The 22,435-nt window shown below is 46.8% G+C and overlaps 1 protein-coding gene across 1 annotated transcript in view; it reads left to right on the top strand.

Annotated features, from left to right (window-relative positions):
* The first annotated feature begins 33 nt into the window (after positions 1-33).
* The window catches only part of arhgef26 (Rho guanine nucleotide exchange factor 26), a 76,542-nt gene continuing 54,140 nt past the window's right edge, over positions 34-22,435 (top strand). Inside the window, exons 1-4 of the mRNA XM_033031802.1 lie at positions 34-472; positions 3,434-4,251; positions 9,431-9,479; positions 15,534-15,700. Of these exons, the coding sequence (XP_032887693.1) occupies positions 3,559-4,251; positions 9,431-9,479; positions 15,534-15,700 (909 nt within the window). The 5' untranslated portion in view covers positions 34-472; positions 3,434-3,558. The remainder of the gene's footprint in view (positions 473-3,433; positions 4,252-9,430; positions 9,480-15,533; positions 15,701-22,435) is intronic.

Below are 22,435 nucleotides of genomic sequence, written 5' to 3'. Positions count from 1 at the left end.
CAGCTAAAGTTGTTTTTTGTTTGGACTTTGCTTTAGTAAAGAGAGACTTCCAAAGTTCACAAACTGACAAGAATAGTCGGTCGGGCAGTTGCGGTGGAGAGAGAGAAAGAGAGTGAAACGGGCGTTTCTTGCCTGTGCCCGGGAGGTGAAGGTGATTTAAAAAAAAAATTTTTGCAAAGGCATCACGTTGAACTTGGATTACCAATTCATTCTCCCCTCCAAAACCCTGACGCCCCGGTACATTCACCCGGCGTGGGACGCGTGGGACGCGCCGGACTTTCCCATCTGTGGCGCAAGGGAACACAGTTGGAGCTGGTACGAGAAAAAGAGAGGACGATAGTGTTTTGGACGAAGAAAGGACTGCCTTCTTCCAAATCAAGCACCCCGCCGCCAAAGCAAGGGATTATTACAATGGGAAGCGGCGCCAGTGTTCTTCAGAGCTGACCTGAATCGTTCCAAAGCAGATTTAAAGGTAATTTTCTATTTTACTCTGACTGCAAAGGGCAAAACAACATTAAGCTTCTTTCTTTCTTTCTTAGTTTCTGTCTCAAAACCCAGATTACTGATTCCCCTCGTTCCAAAATTCCTCAAATGCTCAGATGTGAAGTTAGTGGGAGAAAGTTTCTTTGGTAACAGCTAACTTTTGCTGCCGCGTTTTCGCGTCTGTTTCCACGCTGTTAATTCCAAACTCTAATTTGTCCCTTTTTCCCCCTCTCTCCTGCAAGTTCTGTGTTTTGACACTGGTTACAGAATGTGCCAGTGCCCAATGTTTGTTCGGTTGGTCTGACACCCACTCGTTTGTCTGACAGATGTTATCTGAAACATTTGTGGCGCTTCTAATGGAGTGGAGCGAAGGGACGAATTTAACCCGTCGGCGCCTGCCACAAACCCCCCCCCATCCTCCTCTCACATTGTGAGGGAGATTAGGCTGCGTAGACGAAACTATGCACGGTTTCCAAGCTCCCAGTTATCGGAAGTTCAAGGATACAGCAAACAGCGGAAAACAGAATGTCCTATTTCGTGGAAGTTGGGGAAAGTTGTCTGATAGTGGAAGTGAACTTAACCTCAAGTCTTGCCAAGAAGCGGCTCATAGCACCATCTAAGCACGTCCCATTTATAGCCATAGTCACACGGCGTGGTAAAACAGGCCATTCGGCCCGACTTACTCACGCTGGCCAACATGTTCCATCAACACTAGTCACACCTGCCAGCGATTGGCCCATATCCTTCCAAACCTGTCCTATTTATGTACCTGTCTAAATATTTCTTAAACATTGCGATAGTATGTGCCTCGACTACCTCCACCGGTTGCCCCCTGAGAGCAGCACAGTGGCACAGCGGTAGTGTTGGTGCCTTACAGTGCCCGAGACCCAGGTTCGATCCTGACTACCGGTGCAGTACAGAGATTGGATGTTCTTCCCGTTACCATGTGGATTTCCTCCAGGTGCTCCAGTTACCTCCCACATCCCAAATATGTGTGCGTTTGTAGGTTGATTGGCTTTGGGAAAAATTGTAAATTGTGTTTGCGGGCAAACTAAATAGTTTGTGGGCAAACTAAACAAAAATAAAGGTTCATTTTCGCCATAAATCTATGCCCACTAGTTCTTGATTCCCCTACTCTGTGTAAAAGACTGGGCATTCACCCTATACATCCGCTTCATGATTTTATACACCTCTATAAGATCACTGTTCAGCCTTCTATGCTCCAAGAAATAAAGTCCTAGCCAGCCAAATATCTCCCTACATCTCAGGCTCCGAAGTCTTCGCAACATATATTGTAAATCATCTCTGTACCCTTTCCAGCTTCATGGTATCTTTGCAATGAGGTGATTTTACCAATTTTACCAATTTTACCAATAAACCTGCATGTATGTGTGATGTGGGAGGAAACCGGAGCACCTGGAGGAAACCCACATGATCACGAAAAGAACGTGCAAACTCCACAAAGACCGAGGTCAGGATCGAACCCGGATCTCTGTCGTCGTGAGGCAGCAGCTCTACCATCTGCGCCACTGTGCCACTCCAGTGGCACTGCGAGATTGCCATTCTTTAGTTTTAGGCTTAAACCAGGCATACTGGTTCAACTACCAGGCATACTGGTTTAAACTGGGAGGCACAGTGGCGCAGCAGTAGAGCTGCTGCCTTACAGTGTCAGAGGCTTGGGTTCAATCCTGGCTACAGGTGCTGTCTGTACGGAGTTTGTACGTTCTCCCTGTGATTGCGTGGGTTTTCCCTGTGTTCCGACTTCCACCCAGATTCCAAAGACGTGTAGGTTTGGAGATTAATTGGCTTCAGTAGAGATTGTAAATTGTCCCTAGTACGTAGGATAGTGCTGGTGTACGGGGTCATCGCAGGTCGGCGCGGACTCGAAGGGTCTGTTTCCGTGCTGTATCTCTAAAATCTAACGTACTCTGTGCAGATTGAATTTGAAAGAAACTCATCAACTAATTTAATAAGCCAAACACTTAAACTCCCCCTCCCATGCTGACCTTTCTGTCCTGAGCCTCCCCCGCTGTCAGAGTGAGGCCAAGCGCAGAATTGTTGTCGTACTAGTTTTGCTGTCATCCTGTAGAGTTTCACTGCCTGTATAACTCGTTATCACCTCCTCCACAGCCAACAATGGACATTGTGGGCTCCACCTTTCCTAGATCATCGTTGCTTTTTGCACATCTTTCATTAATTTGTTTTGTGTACCGTCTATATCTCACAGTTCCCGTTCCCCCGACTCTCAATCTGTAGAAGGGTCTCAACCCGAAATGTCATCTATTCCTTTTCTCCGGAGGTGCCTGACCCACTGAGTTACTCCAGCTTGTTGTGTTTATCTTCTATTTTGTTTGTTCTGCTGAATGACCTACTGGCTGCAAGAATAGATTCTAGTTGGGAGTAATTAGCATTCATTTAAAGAATATGTTGTTAGGCTGGAGAGAGTGCAGAGAAGATTTACGAGGATGTTGCCATGACTCGAGGCCTGAGCGAGAGGGAGAGGTTGAGCAGGCTAGGACTTTATTCCTTGGGGTGCAGGAGGATGAGAGGTGATCTTATAGAGGTGTACAAAATCATGCGAGGAATAGATCTGGTAAATGCAGTCTTTTACCAAGAGTAGGGTAATCAAGAACCAGAGGCCATCGGTTTACGGTGAGAGGGATAAATATTAAATAGAAACCTGAGGGGCAACTTTTTTACACAAATGATTATGGGTGTATGGAACGAGCAACCGGAGGAGGTAGTTGAGGCAGGTACTATCATAATATTTAAGAGACATTTGGACAGGTGGATGGATAGGACAGATTTAGAGGGATATGAGCCAAATACAGGCAGGTGGAAGTCGTGTAGATGGGGCACCTTGGTTGGTATGGGCAAATTGGTCAAAAGGTCCTGATTCCACACTGTATAACCCTATGACTCAATGACTCATTCTTCTGTTGTTGGACAGGACATCCCCTCTTGGTCCACACCAGACTCCGGACTCCCCTCCATGACGCCGGCAATGAGTTATTGTTGACGGAGCTTTGTGAACCAGGCTGTATACCACCTCTGTCAAACCGATGTGTAACCTCGATGGCCCCGATGGATCAGGAGAGTGAGGTTGATTTGTCCAATCTTGCCATAACTCCGCTGTGGAGGAAGAGACGGACGACCTCCAAATCGCCCAACACCGGCTCCTTCAATCAACGGACCAGGGTAAGGCCGGCTTCCTCCCAGATTGATGGAGTGCTAGTGACGGACTTCCCTGTGGAAGGTAGCATGACTGCTCCAAACCCCAGTAACGGGATCGTGGTGTCTTCTCCCAAGGGTCGGGTCCTGTTGCAGAGGCAACCCTCCACCCAGTCTCTTCCTGCCCCCGACAAGCCACATTATCTCCTCAGCACCAACAGTGCCGTGTCGCTGAAGAATGGTACCCAGCAGATCATCCCCAAAGACTTGGCGTCGGGAATCAGGGTGAAGAACCTTCACCAGAACAGCCAGTTGCGGCCGTTTGGTGGCAGGAACCGGAGAGTGCAGAGTATGCTGGAGACGCCCAGCGCCCCTCTCGTGCCCAGAGCGCATGCGGACGGGGATATGGACCCAGAGCCGGACAGCCCCGGGCAGCTCCGACGAGGGCTGAGGTCCACTTCGTACCGAAGGGCGGTGGTCAGCGGCGTTCAATTCGACAACACAACCAACGTGAAGCCAAGTAGCCGGAGGTCCCAACCCAACCTCAAAACCGTGGTTGAAGACAAGGAGAAATTCTCCACCCTGGCCAGAGTAAAGGTAATTTTTAATTGATCACTCATTTTAATTAATCTACTCCGCTATTCAATCATGAATAATCTATCTTTCCCTCTCAACCCCATTCTCCTGCCTTCTCCCCATAACCTTTGACACCCTTACTAATCAAGAACATGTCGATCTCCGCTTTAAAAATACCCAATGACTTGGCCTCCACCGCTGTCTGTGGCAATGAATTCCATAGATTCACCACCCTCTGGCTAAAGAAATTCCTCCTCGTCTCCATTCTGAAGGTACGTCCTTTTATTCTGAGGCTGTGCCCTCTTGTCCTAGACTCTCCCACTAGTGGAAACATCCTCGCCACATCCGCTCTATCTCAGCTTTTCATTATTCGGTTTCAATGAGATAGCCCCTCATCCTTCTAAACTCCAGCGATTACAAGCCCAGAACTGTCAAACACTCCTAGATAGTGAAATATAATAACAAGGAACTGCAGATGCTGCTTTATACCAAAGAAAGACACAAAATGCTGGAGTAACTCACTAGGCCTGGAGAACATGGATAGGTAACATTTCGGGTCGAAACCCTTCAGACTATTTGTGGTGGGGCTGGAAACAAATCTGGAAGAGGGGAGGAACAGAACAGAGCATGGCCAGTGACAGGTGAACACAACCTAAATAGTGACTGCTTTAAAAAAAAGACAAAGTGCTGGAGTAACTCGGCGAGTCGGGCAGCATCCTTGGAGAACATGTGTGGATGACGTTCCATATCGGGACCTTTCTTCAGACTGATAGTTTGTGGGGGGTGGTGGAACTGGAAGAGAAGTGGGGGCAGGACAAAGTCTGACAAGTGATGTGGATAAACGTTACAACAAAAGATGCAAAGTGCTGAAGTAACTCGGCGGGTCGGGCAGCATCTCTGGAGAACATAGCGAGGTGATGTTCTGAGTCGGGTCCCTTCTTCAGACAGATGGAGGAGGACAGAGCAAGGTCGGTAATATGTGAACGCAGGCCAGGAGGTTTTCCAATAGGCAGATTTGTTTCCTCCCACACTCCAAAGACGTGCAGGTTTGTAAATTAATTGTAAAAGTTGTGCCTAGTGTGTAGGATAGTGCTAGTGTACGGGGTGATCGCCAATGGTGCAGACCCGGTGGGCTGGTTTCCACACTGTATCTCTAAAGTCTAAAGTCGACAATCCTTTGTGAAGCCAGCATCCCCCAAACTCCTAGACATAGACAATTTATGGTGTAGTTGGAATTGTAACAGGCAGTATGAGCATATTCAAGCCTCATCCCGTCTCTCTGACCTCTCCAATGAGGTCCCTACTCAATCAGTGATATTGAGATTGGTGCCAGTTTTCTTACTAATGAGATTCATTGCCATGAACCTGCTGGCCGATGTAGTTCTCTGCCTCAGGGCGCCAGAGAACTGGGTTTGTTCCTGATCTCGGGTGCTGTCTGTGTTGAGTTTGCATGTTCTCCCTGCGACCACGAGGATTTCCTCCGGGTGCTCTGGTTTCCACCCACATCCCAAAGACGTGATGATTTCTCAGTTAATTGGGCCTCTGTAAATTGCCCCTAGTGTGTAAGGAGTTGATGTTAAAGTGGGATAACATCGAACTTGTGTGAATAGATGATCGATGGTTGGCGTGGGCTAAAGGGCCTGTTCCCATGCTGTATCTTTCAATCAATGAATTAAGAATAGAGTATGTACTTGAAATTATAGGATGCAGCGAGGTGTATCTGTATTCACCGAGAGGAGGACATTGAGGACAGTGACATTGATATGGGGTAAACTAAGATGCTGGGACACATTGAGATCAAAAGGGAAGTGAGTTTAGTTTAGTTTATTGTCACTTGTACTGAGTCCAGTCAGCGGAAAGACAATATATGATTACAATCGAGCCATTTACAGAGTACAGATACTGGATAAAGGAAATAATGTTTAGTGCAAGGTTAAGTCCGATTAAAGATAGTCCGAGGGTCTCCAATGATGTAGATGTTAGGTCAAGATCGCTCTCTAGTTGTTGACGGGATGGTTCAGTTGGCTGATGACAGCTAGGAAGAAACTGTTACTGTTTCCACTCAAACCCTTTCAGCAAATGGATATTCTGGAACTGGGAGATCAGGCAACATAACATTTAACATAAAAAAGTCAGTTCAGTCAATAATTCCTTTTGTGGGAATCTGCTATGTACAAGAAAAAACAGAAAATGCGGTAAACACTCAGCAGGTCGGCAGCATCTGCGGAAACAAAAACAGTTACCATTTCAGGACTGGAACGCTCTGTTTGATCTACTGGTCTGAATCAGCATCCCAAACCTGAAGCTGCTATTTCTCTTCCCACAGACACTGCCTGACCTGCTGAGAGTTTTTAGTTTTAGAGAAAAGTTCATCAATTCATGTTATAGGAGCAGAATTACATCTTTCAATCCATCAAGTCAACTTTTCCATTCAATCATTGCTGATCTATCTTTCCCTCCCAACCCCATTCTCAACAACATGGAAACAGGCCATTCACCCCACCTACTCCACACCTACCATCGATCACTCGTTCACACTGATACTGTGTCATCCCACTTTCTCATCCACTCCTTACACACCAGGGGCAATTTACAGAGGGCCAATTAACCTACAAACTCACACGCCTTTGAGATGTGGGAGGAAACTGGAGCACCCGTAGAAAGCACACGCGATCATTGTGAGAACGTGCAAACTCCATATACACAGCAGCTGAGGTCAGGGTTGAACCTGGGTCTCTGGCTCAGCAGCTGTACCAACTGTGCCTCTGGCCACCATGACATTTTCTGCTTTTATTTCAGATTTTCAACACCTGCATGTTCTTTTTTCATTTTCATTTACTGTGCAGAAATTAGCTTCCATATTTTAGAACCTGGTTAGCAATGTGTTCACTTGAAAAATGATTTTGTTTGCCGTAAAGCTCTGTAACTTATCCTGCAAGCACAGGGTATTTAGTGTCTCTGTCGTACTCTACACAATGACTGCATTTTCTGCCTTGGCTGCATATCCCTTGACTGCCCAAGCAATGAAGAATACATCACACTCCACCTGACCTGCAAGCTTGTCATTGTGCATTGAGAATTGAAGTAAAAATGTGTTTCCACGCTAACCCTATTACTCAACGCATCTTAAAAGAAGCCGATTTCTTTCAGAATGTCTTTTTTTTTTTTTGCAAGTATATTGTTTCTTTAATGTGCTCCTGGGTACCAGTTAAATGGGAAGCCTGCTGTATTTATTACAAGTTTAAGGCTCCCAGTAAACTGGCACTGTCCCCATCACCCACAAACCTACTTCTCTGGCACTTCGCCCAGCTGAGTCTTTAAACCCTGCTGGGTTGAATGAAGGCACTCTGTGAGACAACGCAGCTTTGCAGAATCCTCCCCGACTCCCCACTCACTGCCAAGACTATCCCTTGCCTTTTGCGTGGGAACCCCTCGATTTTTGACATGTTTTCGGCGTGGTCCCTTGCAGTGGCGCATCGCTTGGGGCAACCTATTGCAGTCAAAGGGAATAGAATTGATCTTTCTCGATTCCCGATAGGAGTTTAGTTTAGTGGTGTTTAGGTTAGTGGCATCTAGGTTAGTGGAGTTTAGGTTAGTGGCCAAACGTTTAAGAAGGAACTGCAGATGCTGAAAAATCTAAGGTAGACAAAAATGCTGGAGAAACTCAGCGGGTGAGGCAGCATCTATGTAGCGAAGGAAATAGGCAACGTTTCGCATTTAGTTTAGTGGTGGTTAGGTTAGTGGCGTTTAGGTTAATGGTTACAACGCCAGAGATCTGGATTTGATCCTGACTACGGGTGCTGTCTGTACGGACTTTGTACGGTTTCCCGGTGACCGCGTGGGTTTTCCCCGGGTGCCCCGGTTTCCTCCCACATTCCAAAGACGTACAGGTTAGTAGGTTAATTGGCTTTGGTAAAAATGTTGAATTGTCCCTGGTGTTACATAGTGCTAGTGTACGGGGTGATTGCTGGTTGTCGCAGACTCGGTGGGCCGAAGGGCCTGTTTCTGCACTGTATCTCTAAAATCTAAAGTCTAGTTTGGTTTAGTTTAGTCGTGTATACTGAGGTACAGTGAAAAGCTTTTTGTTGCGTGCAATGCAGTCAGACGGAAAGACTATACATGATTACAATCGAGCCGTCCACAGTGTACAGATACAGGATAAAGGGAATAATGTATAGTGCAGGGTAAAGTCCCATAAAAGACCAATTAAATGCAACAGCAACAACAATAAATATAAAAGGACACAAAGTGCCGGAGTAACTCAGCGGGTCAGGCAGCATCTCAAGGGAACATGGATAGGTGACGTTTTGGGTCGGGACCTTTCTTCAGAACAGTCGGTCTGTGTAAACCAGCATCCGCAGTTCCTGTTTTGACTAATAAATATAAAACAAATTATCAGTTATTCTAAGTAAACTAGACCACAATAGTGCAAAAATTAAAGTTACCAAAGTGGTGCATTGTATAACACTGTCGTTTTGTACTGATGGGGTCAGGTCTGTCACTGTATATCACTGGGGTTTAGTACTGGGGACACAGATCTATCATGTACGAAGGTCGTGTAGATCTGGCAAGTGGAACAGTGAAGGGCGCAGCCTAAACTATGGTATTTTGTCTCTTTAAAACAAAGCGCATGTTCTCTGAGTGGCCCTGGAAGGAGCCTGGATCGTAAAACGTTTGAGTGTTTGACAGCAGTGGGCCTGTACTCGCTGGAGTTTAGAAGGATGAGAGGGAACACCATTTAAACTGATCAAATAGTGAAAGGCCTGGATAGAGTGGATGTGGAGAAGATGTTTCCCATCGTGGGAGAGTCTCAGACCAGAGGGCACAGGCACAGAATAAAAGGATGTACCTTTCGAAAGGAGAAGATGAGGAATTTCTTCAGTCAGAGGGTGGTGAATCTGTGGAATTCATTGCCACAGATGGGGGCCATGTCGATTGATATTTTTAAGGTGGAGATTGATAGATTCTTGATCAGTAACGGTGTCAGAAGTTATGGGGAGAAGGCAGGAGAATGGGGTTGAGAGGGAAAGGTAGCGGTCTCTGGCACTGTAAGGCAGCCATTCTACCGATGCACCATATCCTCTTTACTCATTTCCTGATCACTCCTTTGGTTCCTCTGCAGGAGAGGCTCACATCGGTATATCTGCGATCCCGAAAACTAACCATCCTTTATCTATCTCTCTTTTTTCCCTGTGGATAGGAACAGGAGAAGAAGCAGATGCCGACACAGGGACCGTTTGATGGAGAAGGTAATCTCTCTCTTTGTGTGTCTGACTATCGGGTCATGTTGCATTACGGTAGGGATGGAGGCAAGCTTAGTTTATGGCTGAGAACAGAGTGAATGCTGACTGCTCACACTGGTACTATACCTACTAGGCTGACGCACAACTGGGGGAGGGCCGCACTGTCAGCACAGTGACGCAGAGGTAGAGTTGCCTTACAGAGACCCCGGTTCGATCCTCACTACAGGTGCTGTTTGTGTGGAGTTTTACGTTCTCCCCGTGACCACAAGGGTTTTCTCCGGGTGCTTCTGTTTCCACACTCCAAAGACGTACTGGTTTGTAGGTTAATTGGCTTCGGTAACTCTGGCCTTGCCCTTGATGCCCACGTGGCGAAAAAATAAATAGAACATGCTTCAAATTTAAGCCTGGCAGAAAATGTTGTTAAGCAACAGGATGAAGGTTTATAGTGTCAAGGTACAATGGAGGTGTACATTGTCTACAGACACTGAATGGCATGAAAGACATGAGTTCTATGTTACCTGAGCACCTTTGTGCTTGCAGGGAGGGTGTTTCTATGGGATTAACACTGGCTTCCAAAGGATGACAAAGGAATTTTATTTGGACAAAAGGCTACTAAAAGAGGCACAGTTTCAAAATGTAATGGCATTATCATCTATTGTAAGCAAAGTGGAAAATCAGGCTCTTGTTTATTTTGGCGGAAGTGACCTCTTTAAAGGAGGCATCTTTAGTCTCCCTGTTACATTTGATAACCATGTCACTGTAACCTGTGTCCCATCCAAGAATCAGGTCCACTATGTAGCAAAATCTCCTCGAGGTATGCCTACTTTGAAGAAGTTCTCTTCCTCTCATCGCTAGGAGCTCTGCAAGACTCTCTCTCCCTGCTCTCCCGCTGCGATTCCTACTGCTCCACGACCATGTTTTAACCCAGAGTTTAACCACAGCCATAGAGAACAGAATCATACAGCATGGAAACAGGACCTTCAGCCCAGATTGCCAAAACCGACCAACATCTTCCATCTAGATTTGTCGCACCTGCCTGCGTTTGGACCACATTCCTCTAAACCTGTCCTATCCATGCACCTGTCCAAATGTTTCTTAAACATTGCGATGGTACTGCCTCAACTACCTCCTCCGGCAGCTCGTTCCAGACACTCCCCACCTTTTGTGTAAAAAAAACAAAGTAACTCCTCGGATTGGTGTTAAATCTTTCTCCCCTCACCGTAAACCTACGTACTCTGGTTCACAATTCAGTTTATTTAGTTTAGAGATAGAGGGCAGAAACGGGCCCTTCAATGGGCCCACCAAGTCCGCACCGACTAGCGATCCCCGCACATTAACACAACCCTACACACATTCGGGACAATTATATTACATTTTATACCAAGCCAATTAACCTACAAACCTGTACGTCTTTGGAGTGTGGGAGGAAACCGAAGATCTCGGAGAAAACACACACAGGTCACGGGGAGAACGTACAAACTCCGTACAGACAAGCACCTGTAGTCAGGATCGAACCCTGGTCTCTGGCGCTGTAAGACAACAACTCTACCACTGAGCTACTATACTGCCTGGGCAAGAGACTCTGTGCATTTACCCTATCTATTCCTCTCATGATGTTGTACACTTCTATAAGATCGCTCCTCACCCTCGTGCACAGTGCTAGCCTGCTCAACCACTCCCTATAGCTCAGGCCCTTGAAAAACACAACCACGTGTGTTTTCTCAGCGCTTGCCTCCACCGCCATCTTGCGATGAATGTTGAATTCTCTCATTTCAAATATCTTCTCTTACATTCCCCTCCCCCGCCTTGCCCCCTTCCTCCACCCTAGTTGTTTAACCAGTTCAGCAGTTCTCCACATTGCATCTACACCTTCCCAAGGCAACAATGGTGCCTACCAAGGCTCCACCCTGGCCAAGGTCATTTGGTGCCGGCCCTAATTTGGTCTTGGTCTTGCTCTGGTCTTGCCTCCAGATCCGTCTTCACCCACACCCCCTACATTGTCTGCAGAAGGATCCCAACCCGAAACGTCACCTATCCATGTTCTCCAGAGATTCTGCCTGAACCGTTGTGTTACTCCAGCACTTTGTGTCTACCAGGTACACAATGTTCCCTTCTGTAAAAGTACACAAGAGAATGGTTAACCAGTGATGGTTAGGTGATATGTGGGCACTGGGCACGCCTCCAGTATTGGCAGCAAACATCAATTCATTTGTTATCGGTTTATCAGTGCTAGTTTTATAGCTTCCTCTTACAGTGACATCCTTTGTTACCAGATGACGTTTTCAATTCATTTAATCATAAAACCTAGATCAGTGCAGCCTAAGAAACTTAATGGGTTTCTGCCCATGATGTCTGTGCTGCACATGATGCCAAGTTAAAGTCATCTCCTCTGACTACAGGTGATCCATATCCTTCCATTCCTTGCATATCCACGTACCTATCTCAACGCCATTATTGTATCTGCCTCCACCACCACCCCTGGCAGTGAGTTCCAGGCACCCACCACCCTCTGTGCGTAGTAATAAATGAAAATAGATACATATATGGATAAATAAATAGGCAAATAGATGCATAAGTAAATCGATGAATAAATGAGTGAATGGATAGATGAATGAATCGATACAAGCAATTGCCCCGCACATCATAGAGTCATCCAGCACAGAAACAAACCCAACGCCCAACCTGCCCATGCCAAACAAATTGCCCCATCTACACTAGTCCCACCTTGGCCCATATCCCTTTAAACTTTTCTTATCAATGTACCCGCCCAAATGTTTTTTTAAAGTTGTTGTAGTACCTCCAACAACTACCTCCTCTGGCAGCTCGTGGCATATACCGACCACCCTCTGTATGAAAAAATTACGCCTCAGATTTCCCTCTCATTCACTCTATCTATTTCCCTTGTGATTTTCTACACCTCTATCAGATCACTCCTCATCCTCTTGTGCTCCCAGGAATAAAGTCTTAGGCTGCCCGATCTCTCCCTACAGTTCAGACCCTCAAAACCTGGCAATATTCTCGTAAAATCTTCTCTATACTCTTCCGGCTTACGCTAAGGCTCAAGACAAGTCAAGTTTATTGCCATCTGTACAGGTATGGTGAGGTACAGGTACAATGAATATCGTGCTTGCAGCAGCATCACAGGCACACAGACTCAGACCACATACCACAACATAAATTGTACATATATTCTACCAGACAGTGAAAAGAAAAGCACCCTCCAAGAAACAAGACATCAGTGCCGAAACATAATTGGAAAACAATCCCACGTAGTGCAAGAGGTGGTACATTGTGTTCCGTTGCCGATGTAGGATTAGGGTTGTGCAGGTTGGTTCAAGAACTTGATGGTTTTAGCAACGTAGGAACAATGCTGATTTATTCCAAAGATAGACACAAATTGCTGGAGTAACTCAGCGGGTCAGACAGCATCTCTGGAGGAAATGCATGGATGACGTTTCAGGTCGGAACCCTTCTCGAGAAGGGTTGTATTTTATATATAGTATTATCTGATCTGGATAGCATGCTTTTTGCTGCAGCTTTGTACATGTGCTGGAATAACTCAGCTGGTCAGGCAGAATCTCTGAAGAAAAAGGATGGGTGGCGAGTTGGGCCGGGACCCTTCCTCAGACTGTCTGGCTCTGCGCATTGCAACTGAACCAAGAAAACAAATCTCTGGAGTGTCAAATAAATGATGTCTTGCAGAATTTCCTGGGAACTTCTTTGCTAATTAGCTGCAAATGGATTGGAAATAGGGAGGGGTAGCGATGTGGAAGAAAGAAAACCTGCTACAACAGCGAAAATCTGGTTGATGAAGTCTTTTTCCATCGCTAAATAGAAATGGAAAGATTGGCATTAACCAAGTAAGGGAAGAGTGGTGGGGGTGTGGGAGATTGTGTGAAGTGCTGACGTGATGAATATATTCAGTTAAAGCTGGCAGCTTTGACCAGAGAAATTTCTGAAGTGTTGCCATGGTGCTAAACAGGGATGTAATGCTGAGGCTTTATACAGCATTTGGAGTATTGTGCGCCGTTTTGGGCCCCATATGTGAGGAAGGATGTGTTGCCGTTGGATAGGATCCAGAGGAGGTTTACGAGAATGATCTCAGGAATGATTGGGTTAACATATGATGAGCATTTGACGGCACTGGGCCTGTACTCGCTGGAGTTGCGAAGGATGAGGGGGGCTCCTCATTGAAACTCACCGAATAGTGAAAGGCCTTGATAGAGTGGATGTGGAGAGGGCGTTTCCACCAGTGGGAGAGTCTAGGACCAGAGGCCACAGCCTCAGAATAAAGGAGATGAGGAGGAATAGGCCAAAGTCAGCATGGCTTTGTGAAGGGGAGGTCTTGCTTGACAAATTTGCTGGAATTCTTTTAAGAAGTAAATAGCAGGTCAGACAAAGAAGAGTCAGTAGATGTTTACTTAGATTTTCAGAAAGCCTTTGATAAGGTGCCACACATTAGGCTGCTTAGGAAGATGAGAGCCCATCGCATCAAAGGGCAGATACTAGCATGGATAGCAAGTTGGCTGGATGGCAGAAGACAAAGAGATGGCAATAAAGGGAGCTTTTTCTGGTAGGCTGTCAGTGACTAGTGGCGTTCCGCAAGTGTTGGTGCTGGGGCCGCTACGCTTCATGTTGTAAATTAATGATTTGGATGAGGGGATTGAAGGCTTTGTGGCAAAGTTTGCGGATGATATGAAAAAAGATGGTGGGGAGGTAGTGTAGAGAAAGCAGGGTCTCTGCAGAAGAACTTGGGCAGGTTCGGAGAGTGGGCAGAGAAGTGGCAGATGGAATATAGTGTAGCAAAGTGTGGAGTCGTGAGTTTTCGCAATAGGAATAAAGGCATAAACTATTTTCTAAATGGGGTGTGAATCCAGAAAACGGGACTTTGGAGTGCTGGTGCAGGATTCCCATAAAGTTAATCTGCAAGTGGAATCGGTAGTAAAGAAAGCAAACTTAATGATAGCATTTATTTCAAGAGGGCTTGTATACGAAAACAGGGATGTAATGTTGAGGCCCTATAAGGTGCTGCTAAGGCTGCATTTGGAATATTGTGGGCAATTTTGGGCACCATATCTGAGGAAGGATGTGCTGGCTCTGGAGAGGGTCCAGAGGAGGTTTACAAAAATGTATATTAAGTTAACCTATGATGAGAATTTGTCGGCAATGCATTCCAGGAACCCACCTCTCTGTGTGAAAAAACCTGCCCCGCACATCTCCACTAAATTTCCCCCTCTCGCCTTATAGCTATGCACTCTAGTGTTGGACATTTCTAACCTGTGAGAAAGGTTCTGTCTATGTCTCTCATCCTTTCTTTACTCTATCATGTCTCCTCTCCACCTCTGACATTCCAGAGAAAACAATCCATCTTTATAAAACCTCTTCATGTAGCTGAAACACTCTAACACAAGCAGCATTCTGGTAAATGTTGTTTGGGTCAGAATGCCTGTATTTGGCTCATTTCCCTCTAAATCTTTCCTATCCATGTAGCTATCTACGTGTATTTTAAATGCTATTGCAGTACCTGCCTTAACTACCGCCACTGGCAGCTCGTTCCGTATACCCATCACCCTCTTGTTCTCATCAAATCCTGATGTTGGAGCATCTCAAAGAGAGAGTGAGGCAGATTGGGACCAAAGATGGGAGAGGCATCATTATCAGAACTTCCAGTTTATCTGATTTATGGAATCAACTCTGCCGGGTGCGTGCTGTGCAGCGATCACCCCGTACACTAACACTATCCTACACACTAGGGACAATTTACAGAAGCCAATGAATGTACAAACCTGTATGTCTTTTGAGTGTGGGAGGAATCCAGAGCACCTGGAAGAAAAACCACACAGTCACTGGGAGAATGTACAACTTACAGCACCCGTGGTCGGGATTGAACCCGGGTCTCTGGCCCTGTAAGTCAGCTACTCTAGTGCTGCGCCACTGTGGCCCCCAATTGGTCTATTGGGGGGTGTTTGCTGCAATGTATATCTATGAATTCCTGCGCTTGTTAAATGTGCAGTAGAAATGCATGCCTTTGTGTTCTAAATGCTGTTGATTTAATTGCAGGAAATGCAGTTCTTTATCAAAACTATAAGGAGAAGGCGCTGACTCTGAATAATGGGGATTCGGATGAAGACTCGGATCAAAGTGGACAGTCGGAGGAGCAGAGGTCGGAGGAGAAGATTGTGGTGCAGTTCAGACCTATTCGCTGCTCCTGGAGCCAACTATCTGTGGTAGGTGAACTAACCTAGCTCGACAGTTACGCATGTTTGGGTGTTTGTGTCGCTGTGCTTGGAATAGAGTCATTGAGCAATGCAGTGCGGAAACAGGCCCTTCGGCCCACCGAGTCCATGCTGACCACTGATCACCCCTTACACTAGCACTATCCTACATACGAGGAACAATTTACAATTTTACAGATGTCAATTAGCCTCCAAACCTGCACGTCTTTGAAGTATGGCATGAAACCAGAGCACCCAGAGAAAACCCACACGGTCAAAGGGAGAATATACAAACTTCACACAGACAGCACCCGCGGTCAGGATTGAACCCGGGTCTCTGGCACTGTGAGGCAGCAGTGTGCCACTCTGCCTACAAAGAGTGACAGCACGGAAACAGGCCCTTTGGCTCACTGAGTGTATGCTTGCACTAATCCAACACAAGGATATCTGAAGAAGAGTCCCCGCCTGAAACGTCACCTGTCCATGTTTTCCAGAGATGCTGCCTGGCCTGTTAAGTTACTCCAGCACTTTATGCCTACTTTTGTAACTATTGTAAAACAACATCTACACTTCCTTGTGTCTACATGGGTACCCTGGTACCGAAGGCAAATGGCATGCTCACTTTCATCGATTGGGGCATTGCATATAAGAATCAGGAGGTCATTACGCAGTTCTCTAAAATGTTGGTTAGGCTGCATTTGTAGTTTTGCGTGCAGTTCTAGAAACATTTGGAGGCTTTGGAGAGGCTGCAGCGGAGGTCTGCTTGAATCCTGCCTGGATTAGGGGTATTATTAGGTTTGGACAAACTCTCATCGTTTTCTCTGGAACGTCAGGAGATTGAGAGGAGACGTACAAAATGGTGTGAGACATAGATGGCTTTGAGAGTACAAAGCTTTCTCTGGGTTGAAATGTCAGAGACTAGAGGGCACAGCTTTAAGGTGAGAGGGGCAAATTTGAAGATTGTTCGAGGCAATGTTTTTAGACGGAAAGGTTGATGGTGAAGGTAGATATGATAGTGAATTTAAGGCTTTTAAATACGCACTGGCAGCTCGTTCCGTATACCCATCACCCTCTTGTTCTCATCAAATCCTGATATTGGAGCACAAGGATACACAGGGAATGGTGCGATATGAGTCACATACATGCAAGCAGATGAGATTAGTTTAACCTAACATTATGTTCAACACAGACACTGTAGGCTGTAGTGCCTGTTCTTGTTCTATGCTCTACCACAAATTCCATTGTTATTCTCCCCACATCCACATCCTCTACTCCTTGCCCACATTCTAGAAGCAATTTACAGAAGCCAATTAATCTACCGATATGCACATCTTGGGGATGTGGGAGGAAACCAGAACACCCAGAGGAAATCCAAGTGGATGTTTTTTGACCCTCTGAGTTACTCCAGCACTGTGTCCTTTTCTTTATCCGGATAACATGTTCTCCAGAGATGCTGCCTGACCTGCTGAGCTACTCCAGCAATTGGCGTCTTTTTTTTGTTTGTAAACTGGCATCTGCAGTTCCTTGCGTCTGGACTGTAACAATACTCCAGTTGTCATCGCTGTTACTGACTCTGGCTTGTTAACGAAGTTTAATTACTTGAATCTAAATGTTCCCAGCTGCAATTTGAACTTGTGTCTCTACGTCATTGATCCAGATCTCTAGCTGTTAACTAAACCACCACGCTGGTGTAACCCATTACGCCAGGACGCATATCAATTGAAGGAACTTGATTTAAAAGACAAAACCGTTTCTGTGTCCCGTCTCCCCCCCCCTCCCCGGTTCTTGGCTGGGAATTGGCAGCCGTATGTTAGAGGGCTTTGTGGTCGTTGTGAAAACGGGGAGGAGGTGAGCTGTGTGGAATCGCAGAGTGATCCGTCACATAGGATACACGACAGAGATCGAGCAAGGACTGAACCGAAACAAAGGTCCTAAGGTCCTTCAAGACATTTTCTAGCTTGTTAAACCAGTAGCCTGCGTGACTGTATGGATATATTCATGCAGTGCACAAATCAGCAGTGGAATGCTAATGGAATGAAGTAACAGGCAGCCACTCTCTCTCTCTCCATGTTAAATACGCTTGGAAGAGACCAGAGAATTCTTGGCGAGCGTACAGGCTGGTCGGCAGGGAGAGTCCGGGGCAATCGTTTATATTGTATTTAATCCGGCCAGCCCTGGATTTTCTGAAGGGCCGCGTGGAGGTCAGAGGTTAGGCCTCTTTTCATCCGTCTCTGCGAACAGGAGACTGGGAGGCCGATAAAACAGTGGTGCGGTCGAGTCTCCCGTGCGTTTGTGTGTGGACCAGAGTTTGCCGAGGGAGAGGCAGCGACGGAGGCAGTATCACTCGCCCCTCTGTCCCCATGCGTCTTCTGAGTGTGACTTGCCCCTGTTAGACAAGCTGCCTGTCAGTTCCACCGCAGTTCAGAATGAGGGCCGCAAGGAAGGTAAGGACTTTTTAAAGATCATCTTGATATTTCTGTTGGGAGTCACATTTCTGCTTGCAAGTTGAATCAGCAGTAAAGGGGCTGTCCCACTGCGGCGACCTAATCTGCGAGTTTAGAAGAGTTTGCCCTCGACTTAAACTCGCAGCATGGTCGACACGTGGTCCTAGGAGGTCCTATGAGGTCACTGGAACTCTCCTTCATACTCGAGGGAAGTTCCCGCCTACTCGCTGCCTCAGCTAGGTTGCAGAAAATCTTTCAGCATGTTGAAAATTTTTCCGCGAGTAAAAATTGGTCGGCATGGTTCTTTTGAACTCGTAGTGCAGTGGAGTGGGGTCGCTATTTAGCTACAGGCAGTCGAGGGCAGCCGAAGGCAATCTCCTTCGCTGACCGGGCATTTTAATTGGCTCATTGGAGTTTTCAGGACCAAGGAAAACCAACCGGTCGGTAAAATGCCTGCTAAACTTTATTCTGGCTTCTTAAAAGTGTCTCCACCCCTTCTCCCCCCTTCTCTCCCCTTCTTTCCCCTTCTCTCCCCTTCTCTCCCCTTCTCTCCCCTTCTCTCCCCCCCCCGTGCTCTCTAAAGGACTTATACTGTGCAGCCGTCGTTTACCTTTCTGTTCATCGCGGGTGTGAATTTCAGACAACGCTCCCCCGCTTTCCCTGGCCCCTGCCTTTGCGATGTGTGTGTGTGTGTGTGTGTGTGTCTGTGTGTGTCTGTGTGTGTGTGTGTGTGTGCGCGGTCGGTCGATCCAGCTCGGGGTTTCATCGCTGACGGTCGATCCAGTTCGAGGTTTTTCAGGCGAGTGCCCTCGAGCTTGAAGGTCGCAGACAGTTGCTGAAAGGTCACGTCGGTGGGACAGGCCCTTAAGGAAGGCAAATACAATGCATTTTTTCGAGAGGAATAGAATATGAAAACAGGGATGTAATGCTGAGGCTTAATAAAGCACTGGCCAGTCCACATTTAGAGTATTGTGAGCAGTTTTGTGCCCCATATCTGAGGAAGGATGTGTTGGCATCGGAGTGGGCCCAGAGGAGGTTTAACAAGAATGATCGCAGAAATGATGAGTGTTTGATGACACTGGGCCTGGACTCGCTGGAGTTTAGAAGGATGAGGGGGCACCTCATTGAAACTTGCAGAATAGTGAAAGGCCTGGATAGAGTGGATGTGGGGAGGATGTTTCCACTAGTGCGAGAGTGTCTAGTACCGAAAGCCATAGCCTCAAAATAAAAGGACGTACCTTCAGAAAGGAGATGAGGAGGAATTTATTTAGGCAGAGGGTGGTGAATCTGTGGAATTCATTGCCACAGACGGCTGTGCATGACGTCAATGGATATTTTTCCAGGCAGAGATCGACAGATTCTTGATTAGTAAGGTTGTCAGGGGTGATGCGGAGAAGGAAAGAGAATGGGGTTGAGAGGGAAAGATAGATCAGCCATGTTGAATGGCGGAGTAGACTAGATGGGCCGACTGGCCTAATTCTGCTCCTTTAACTTATTAGTACACGGATAATATTAGTAGGCAAGTGAATTAACTTTGGGGGCAGGATGGGAAAGGGTCAGTCAGTCCTTCCGCGATTCAGTAGAAATAAAAGTCACCTCATTAATCACCTTCACAAACTGCCGTGATGGGCTGTGTGGGACTCTGAATGGGAGACAGCACAAAGAGATTCAGGCAGGTTAAAGCTGACCCAACAACCTTCTTTGCAAAAAGAAAAATGACAACATCTCTGGAGGAGAGGGATGGGTGATGTTTCAGGTCGGGACCCTTCTTCAGACCCTTCCTTTCCCCCCCTCTCTTCCCTGTGCCCCACCTGGATTCACACCCATTTCTCTCTTTCCCCTTCCCTAAGCTAACCTGTAAACGGAAAGACAACACGTGATTGCAATTGAGCCATCCACCGTGTATAAATACACGATAAAGGGAATAACGTGAATAATGTTTCGTTGTTTTGTTTAGTTTACCGCTGACTCCCCGCCCCCCTGCCCCACTTCCCAGTGCCTCATCAGAATACGCACCCCTTTCTCCCCTTCCCCCTCCTCGCATCCCTTTCCACCTATATTCCTTCCTCTGGCTTCACATTTCACGCCTCAGACTGATACGAAATTGGCGTGTAAGAGAAGTGTTGACTACCGGTGCAGTCTGTATTGTGTTTGTACGTTCTCCCCGTGACCACGTGGGTTTTCTCCAGGCGCTCTGATTTCCTCCCACACCCTAATGATGTACGGATTTATAGGTTAATTGGCTTTGGTACATACAAGAGGCTTTTAGAAAGGTGCATGGATGTGCTGGGAGTGGAGGGGTATTGATCATGTGACCAAGGTTCCTTGTGCCCCCTCTATTTGCACACCCCATTTCTCCCACAATCCCACTCTGCCTTTCCCCCCTCCCCCCACCTACCCCCACCCCCACCCCCACCCGTCTCCTTCCACCTCCACCCCTTCCTTCATCTTCACATCTTTTCTCTCCTGATCTCTATCTCACTGCCCTTTGCCTCTACATCTCTGGCCTCTGTTCAACCCTCAGCCAATGAAAACTCCTCTCATCTGTATCCGCTGAGCGCTTGCCAGGCTTTGCCCCACCCCTCTTCCAGCTGCCTCCACCCCACCCCCACCACAATCAGTCTGATGAAGGGTTCATTCATTCATCATTGGTGAAAACATTAGCGACGCAGTGGTGCTGGTTTCCAATGGGAACGGTGACGGACGCACCACACATCTCTGTCCTCCAGTTCCTGCGGACTTCCGCCGCTGGAAGTATAGGATTTTGGTGTGTGTGTGCTTTATCATCATTCCTTACAATGCTATGTACGACAGTGATCGCAACTTCTACTGAAGTGTGGATGGCCGTTGGCTCGCTAGAAGTTCATACGCCCTTTGAAGGGTCCCAACCTAATACGTCACCTATCCATGTTCTCCTGAGATCCTGAGTTACTGCAACACTTTGTGTAGCTTTGTTTCCCGTTGAGACCCTTCTTTAGAGTCAAAAGAAGGGTCTCGACCCGAAATGTCACCTATCCATGTTCTTTAGGGATGCTGCCTCACCTGCTGAGTTGCTCCAACACTTTGCATCCTTAAGGTTTAGCGGGAACTGGACCGAGCACGGGCAGGTGGGACTAGCGTTGATGGGGCATCTTGGTTGGCATGGGCAAGTTGGGCCGAAGGGCCTGTTTCCGTGCTGTGTGACTCTAAACCATTTTCTGCCGGTATCGAGACGCTTGGCCGGCTCCTGAGGAGATTTTCCACGGTCCAGGAGTTGCATCTGCCCCAGAGAATCAACAACAGTGCCGTGGGTTTGATTGGGAAGAATGCCTGGAATGCTGATAATATGTCGCACACTGCAACCGTAAACAGCAGAGCGGCAGTCAGTCTGTGCACTCCCAAACGTATCTGCACTTCATCAATGATAGTTTATTGAATGATTCAATTATCATGGAGGCAGAGTGGTAGAGTTGCTGACACGATGACTCTATTTCTGGGGCTTCGTCTGAGTTGAGTGCCAGAGACCCGGGTTTGATCCTGACTACTGGGTGCTGCCCGTACGGACTTTGAACGTTCTCCCCGTGACCGTATTATTTTTCTCCGGGTGCTCCGGTTTCCTCCCACACTCCTCAAACTAACACGTTGGTTGGTTAATTGGCTTTGGTAAAGATTGTAAATTGTCCCTAGTGTGTAGATAGTGCTAATGTATGGGGATAGCTGATCAGCGTGGACTCAATGGGCCAAAAGGCACTGTGTCTCTAAATTCTAAAAAAAAGATAAATGATATCTTATTGTCATATGTACCTAGGTAGTGTAAAATTCTTTGCTTTGCATACAATCTGGTAAAATCATACTATAGATAAGCACAATCACAGATAAGTATAAAAGTGTAACTTGTGTAGTGTAATAGTAAACTTCACCGAGGCAGAACACAAAGAGTCGTCGCATTTCTGGCCCCCACAAAATTATTAAGGGAACAGAGTCCGATATTGGCATTAAATGCCCGTAGTCCTGGCGGCACCGATCCCCTTCTCTGTCCACCGCCATCTTGAAAACAGCCCTTTGACAAACATCCGCTGCCATCGCCGACTCCCTCCACAACCGTTCCCGGTCTTCGGGGTCGATCGGGAGAATCCAGGAGGGTCTCTGGTGCTGCGAGCCGGCACCTCCACTGAGCCACCCTGCATTGGGATCTTGCTGAAAACAGATTAGATGGAATGCGGATTATATTCTCCATTCAACCAACCTCTACGAATCAAAAATGCCTCAGCAGATTTTTCTTCTCCAAGTTTGACGACACCTCATACATTGATGACACGAAAAC

This window comes from Amblyraja radiata, chromosome 13 (assembly GCF_010909765.2).
Source record: "Amblyraja radiata isolate CabotCenter1 chromosome 13, sAmbRad1.1.pri, whole genome shotgun sequence".
NCBI classification, from domain to species: Eukaryota; Metazoa; Chordata; class Chondrichthyes; order Rajiformes; family Rajidae; genus Amblyraja; species Amblyraja radiata.
Note: the sequence above shows the minus strand (reverse complement) of the source record. Positions and strands in the feature narration are given on the sequence as shown.